Raw genomic sequence first — 6,158 nt, 5'->3', positions numbered from 1 at the left:
CCACCCTCTGGGTGCGCCCCTGGAGCCAGTTTGCCACTCATGTGACTGCATTCGTCAATGCCGCAGCACCTCAGTTTGCCCACCAGAATTGGGTGGGACACTGTGTCGAAGGCCTTCTGGAAGTCCAAGAAGATGACATCGACTTCCTCCTTCACATCTAAGCTTTTTGTTATCTGGTCATAGAAAGAGACCAGGTTAGTAAGGCAGGATCGGCCTGGCATGAACCCATGTTGGTTACCCCTCAACTTCACTTCCCCTGCAGGGCTCTCACAAATGTGGCCCTTGACAATTTTTTCAAAGACCTTCCCCAGGATAGAAGTGAGGCTGACTAGTCTGTAGTTGCCAGGCTCTTCCTTCCTCCCCTTCTTGAAAATAGGGACCACATTGGCCCTTTTCCAGTCCTCAGGGACTTGGCCCAAGCACCTGGAGTCCTCAAACAGCCGTGCCAATGGCTCTGCAATGACACCAGCCAATTCCCTCAGCACCCGCAAATGAAGGTCATCCGGCCTGCTGACTTGGATACATCTAAGCCCTCCAGATAATCCTTAACTAGGTCTGAACCTAGTTCAGAGCCTAGCCCCAATCCGGGGGGTGGGGGTGGTGATCAGTTGTTCTCTGTGTCAACTCAGGGTCAAAGATCAGCTTAATTTGCCCAGTCTTTTGCCTTGTATATATCAGTCGTCTTTTACTTATTCAAAAATTATCATGTCTGCCCTCAGTGCTCTTGCATGCTTGCTTCCCTCTCAGACTGAATCCTTTCCATCATATACTAGGTCGTGTTTCTAAATTTCTTATTTTTGTTCTTTTGGAATCTCCCCAGTTTCTCTAGATCTTAAACTGTGGTCTCAAAACTGGGCATAATAGTCCAGCTAAGGCCCCACCTGTGGGAAGTAGAGGCATAATCACTTCCCAAGTCTTGCATATATCAAGGATGGTGATTGACAGTTTCAATAGCATTGTTGGCTTCAGTTTAGTTTGTGGTCCACTATAACCTCTAGGTCCTTCTCTGCAGATAGGTGATTTATTCTGTATAAGGTGGATAAACTTAGGCCCAAGCAAGCATACCTGCAGCAGTCTTTTCCTCTCCAATTGAGTTGTGGAGGAATGGGGTGAGGGAACTGGAGGAGGGAGAGAAGGGCTCAGAAGACATGAGACGCTAAACGGACAAGGAGCTAGAGGACAGAAGCAAGAATTAGGACTGGCTGGGTGAAGAGACAGAGTAGGTGCTAGAAAGGAGAGGGGGGAGATTCCATTTTCATTGAATGCTAAACCACAAAAGGGTAGCTTACACTTAATGCAGTTTGAGTATGCACTCACTAACTGTGAAGAAGCTACATGCTCTAAACCAGCGGTGCCCAACTGTTTTCCTTGATAGGCCAGATGGGCAGTGATTGGTCCATCACGGGCTGGATCCAGCTGGTGATTCTGGCACCTGGGTCAGACACCATCCTGCCATGAAGAGGTTGGAGCCTAGCCCCAATCCAGACTTGTAGGAGAGAAGCAGTAAGGGGGCATGGCCCAGCCTCAGTCCAGCCTTGTGGGGGGGCATGTCCCAACCCCAGTCTGGTCTCAAAGTGGGGAGGGCTGGCCCAGCCCTGACCCAAATACAGGAGGGAAAGGGAGCATGGCCTATCTCAAACCAGCGACTTTGGGTTGAGAATTCAGTAAGGCGGTACTGTCAGTGCTCCACCACTGCCAAATTTCCTGACTTGTGGGGAGCCCCAAGGACCACATCTGGCTTGCATGGCAAAGATTGTGAACATCCCTGCTGTAAACCTCCACCTTCATTTTACCATGCAGTAACTTGTTTTGTGTGTTTGTGCCCTTAACTAAAATGTTAGAAATCTCTACGTACTTACAGGCTACAAACACTAAGATGGACATGGTGATATAGGATTTTTCTAATCAGGATCACAGAAGAGTAAGGCTGGAAGAAACCTCAGTAGATCATCCAGTCCAGGGGTAGGCAACTCCCAGCATGCATGCCAGAGCCTGGCACACACATGCATTTTGCTTGGCACTTATGCCCTGGGGAAGGAGCCGGGGCTGCCCTGTCACAACAAGAATGAGGCCCCTTGCAATTCTCCTGCCATCTGCCTTTGGCACACCAACATCTTACAAGTTGAGGTTGTAGGTGGTTTTGGCACTCTGCCCAAAACTGTTGCCAATCCCTGATCTAGTCTATCCCCCTACCCAGGATGGGATCATCTCTGACTAACCACCTCAGCCAAGTAGCATTCCCTGTAAGCTGCACGGCATGCACAGTTATGCAGGTGCTCCTGGCAGCATGGCATGAGCATGGCTGCACACACCACGCAGCTTAGAGGGAACACTGCAGCCAAGTGTGTGTCTAGCCTGTCTTTGAAAATTTCTCCAATGCTTAACCATTCTCATAGTCAGGAAGCTCTTCCTAATCTCCAACCTAAATTTCCTCTGCCGTAGTTTGAGGCCACTGTTCCTAGTCCTGTCCCCTGTGGCCACAGAGGAACATCTGTCTCCGTCCTTTCTGTAATGGCTCTTCAGGTATTTGAAGACTGTTATCAAATCCCCTCTTGGCTTTCTCTTTTCCAGACTAAGTAACCCTAGTTTTTTCTGTCTTTCCATATAAAGTCATGCTTCCCAGGCCTCTAATAATTTTAGTTGCCTTCTGTTGGACTCTCTCTAATCTATCAACATCGTTCTTGAAGTGTAGGGCCCAAAACTGGGCACAGTACTCCAGCTGAGGTATATCAGGAGTATAATTGTTATTACTAAGAATATGAGGAAGAAATTGAGTAAGATTGATGTGTGAAGTAAGCCTAACCTCAAAAAAAAATAAAAGCCCTGTATCATCCACCTTTTATAATAAAGCCATCTGAGATCATTGGGTGAAATGCATTCTGTAAGAACAAGCTATTCCATAACATCCCATAATATAAATGTTGGAACGCCACACTTCGCATTTCAGCTGATTATTGGCTTAAATAACAAGTCTTAAGTTTCAGGAGTTTCATTTTGATTTGGGTTATACAAACTTTGACATGTATTTATTAAGATTACATAAAGTTTTGTGCTGGAAATATATTAAACCATATATTAATGCGTGCATTGTTCTGGTGAGTGAAAAGGATGCTTTTGGAAACCTCGGCAAAAGCACAAACTTCCCTTGTATGAAAAGTCTAGTGATGTCCATGCACTGTTTGAGTAAATCCAAGATTTGTTTTGAATGACATATTCTGTAGGTAAAGTAGATGATACGCTGTCTTTATTTATCTGTAGAAAACCTCTCAGCCAAAGAACTGAAGAAGATGCTTAGTAAACAAAGAAGAGCACAAAAGAAAGCTAAACTTGAAGAAGAGAGAAAACATGCAGAAAGAGAGCGGCAGCAAAAGAATCAAAAGAAAAAAAGGGATGAGGAAGAGGAGGAAACTAGTGGCCCCAAGGAAGAGCTAGTTCCTGAAAAACTGGAAAGGGTAAGTGTAGTATTGCCTGTTAAAAACAGTTAAGCTAGCATGAATTTTAGAGATAATCTTTCCAGCCTGACCAGATATAAATACCTTCTTCTAGAATCATGTAATCCACAAGCTTTCATTAAAAGTACATATTTTTTAAAAGTGCATTTCAGCCTCTTGAAGGCTCAAGACGAGCGTAGTGGCTTCTTAACCTGGCAGGGGAAATACCATGTATCTGTGTCCAAGAAAGCAGTTTTCCTGAACTGCATTGCAAGAGGAGTGCTCTTCTGGCATGGTTCAGTACCTGCCGCGGTGCAGCAGCGTTAAGCCCAAGTTATAGAAATGGGAGTTTCCTCCCTTGCTTGCTCCAGGGGTCTTACAGCTGAGGTCAAGCAAAACTCAGGGGCATCCAAACCCCAAACCTCTGGGCTTGGGCCTGCAAGTAGGATGCCCACCAAAGGTTTTGGAAACATCTTGCAGGTGGAGGATGTTTGCCGGTAGTAGTGCCACTTATGGTTCTGGACATTTGGATTTGGAATTTGTTTAGGCTAATTTGGCCTTGGGTGCAAATTAAATTTAAAAAAAAATGTATGTCAAAAAAGAAATAGTCCACTATTTTAACACCACCTTTTACATTTAATTTTTTATATTTGACAAGTTTGTCAATAATCTATTGATTATATGTTGTTGTAGAACCTAGGAATCTGGTCATTAACCATCACTGTAGTGTGGTAATCACTATTAAGGCATGGAAAAAAAAAAACACATCTTCCCCAAAGAGCTTCCAATTTAAGATGAGTTGGGAACTACTTACTGATGGAGAGATGGCGTACAAGGAAACCATGAGACAATGAGAGATGACATAAGTAGTGATTTTTTTTTTTTTTTTAATTTAATTTAATTTTTTAGTACATTAGGTGCCCAAAATGCAGGTCTTTAATTGTTTACCCCCCTCATTTGTGCTTTTTACCAAAGCAGTGAGGTAGAGGAGAAAAAGCACAGAATACACAATTGAAAACCAGTACATTTTTAGAGCTTAAGTGCACTGTTAATGACCACCTGAATATTTTAATTTCTTTCTTAGATTGAGTTGAAAAGTTCATTCTTGTTGCCACTATAAGTTGGTTATAATTTTTATTTGGTAGCTAAACCTAAATTAGAGCACTTACCTGGAATAATATGGTATAACAATCATATAATGATCACACTGACCAACATATCAAGCAGAACTTTCATAACTTCATTATAAAACATGAAAAGGTTTCATGGTTCAGTTTAATATCTACAATTACCTTCATGCTTTACTCCTTAGCTTTAATTGCTTGTATGTTCTAAATCATGGGTAGCCAACCTGCTACACAAGGTGTGGGCGGTCTGTGTGTGGCACACAGCAGATCAAGGGAGAGGGTAGGCAGCATTGTGGCAGATGGGAGCAGAAAGCAAAGGATTTGGTCAGGCATGAAGTACAGGGCAGGAAGAAGAAAGCAAAACAGGATCTTGCTCAGGGTGTAGAAATTTGAGTAGCATATTGACTAAGAAAAAAGGATCAGAGTGGCACTTGGCGAGAGTACACAGTAAATCTGTTGCATGCCTGCCAGACATATTGGTCCCCACCGTTCTTGATCATGAATTCTTGAATGCTGATGAAGATGGTGTGACAGCAGTATTTTACACACCATACAGGTAGCTGAGGAATTGACATACTTGTTTGCAGTAGGTATAAGCAAGATGAGAGTTGCTTCTTGTTTGTTTCCAAAGCAGAAAAAGTGGTCAGTCTGCTGATATGGGATGGTGACACTTTGTATAAAGTTAAATCTTGAAGTACGTTTGTGATATCAGACCTCCTTCTATGCTGTAACCTTAATTTTGTCTTCTGTTAAAACAGGTAGAAAATCCATTAGAGGAAGCTATTAAGTTCCTTATACCACTTAAGAATCTTGTTGCAGATAACATAGACACGCATCTTTTAGCATTTGAAATATACTTTAGAAAAGGTAAAGTGTATTCAGTTTTAATTCTTTTCTCTTTTTTTTATTTCAACCCATTTTTACCCAACTGTAGCCTAAAATGGAGGAGGCATTTTCTAACATACAGATGTAGAAATTGTGGCCAGTCTTAATGGGCATATATTTTGTAAAGCTTAACATATCATATAACCTTTCTTTAGCAACACACAATTTATTCTAAAAAGTGATGCAAGGATGAAGGAATTTGTAATTATGTACTAGTAATGCTTTCTGTGGAAAAAGAATATTTACATCTAGTTTAACAATGTGGCAATTAGCCAATTAAAAAAAAGCCCCACTCAAGCACTGCACAATGAAGTGGCCTGTGCAGTGTTGTTAATGGTAATGAGAAACTAGAATGAACCTAAGAGCTGCAATAGTATTTTATATTTTGGTTTAAAGAGTAAAAGTACAAGCAAAATTTGGACAAGGCTTCATGTTTTTAATAGTTGCATTATATTTACTAATGAAAAGCAAGGGATTTAGGGACTTAATTTTATTTTAACACTTACAAATAACGGACAGTCCTTTAGACTTGGCTACAAAATGGTTAATTTCTTCCCTGAGGGATTTGTTTTAGTTATGAGGTTTCCATTCAGAATAACTAAGGTAATATGAGGTCAGTGCTTCTATTCAGCAGATTACAGTCCAGAAAGTTATTTCAGGAGAATGAGCCACAAATGGCAGTGCTGATAGCCACACCTGCCTGAATAATGGACTG

At 42.0% G+C, this 6,158-nt stretch overlaps 1 protein-coding gene across 2 annotated transcripts in view; it reads left to right on the top strand.

The window, feature by feature from the left end:
- Positions 1-6,158, top strand: part of NAA16 (N(alpha)-acetyltransferase 16, NatA auxiliary subunit) — a 126,592-nt gene that overhangs the window by 104,833 nt on the left and 15,601 nt on the right. For both annotated transcript variants that reach the window (XM_019524836.1, XM_019524837.1), the window contains 2 exons: positions 3,259-3,452; positions 5,317-5,425. In XM_019524836.1, coding sequence (XP_019380381.1) covers positions 3,259-3,452; positions 5,317-5,425 — 303 coding nt within the window. The remainder of the gene's footprint in view (positions 1-3,258; positions 3,453-5,316; positions 5,426-6,158) is intronic.

The sequence above is a fragment of the Gavialis gangeticus genome, unplaced genomic scaffold (assembly GCF_001723915.1).
Source record: "Gavialis gangeticus isolate Ggan-Ray unplaced genomic scaffold, GavGan_comp1, whole genome shotgun sequence".
Taxonomy (NCBI): Eukaryota; Metazoa; Chordata; order Crocodylia; family Gavialidae; genus Gavialis; species Gavialis gangeticus.
This window is presented reverse-complemented; position numbering and strand designations above follow the sequence as displayed.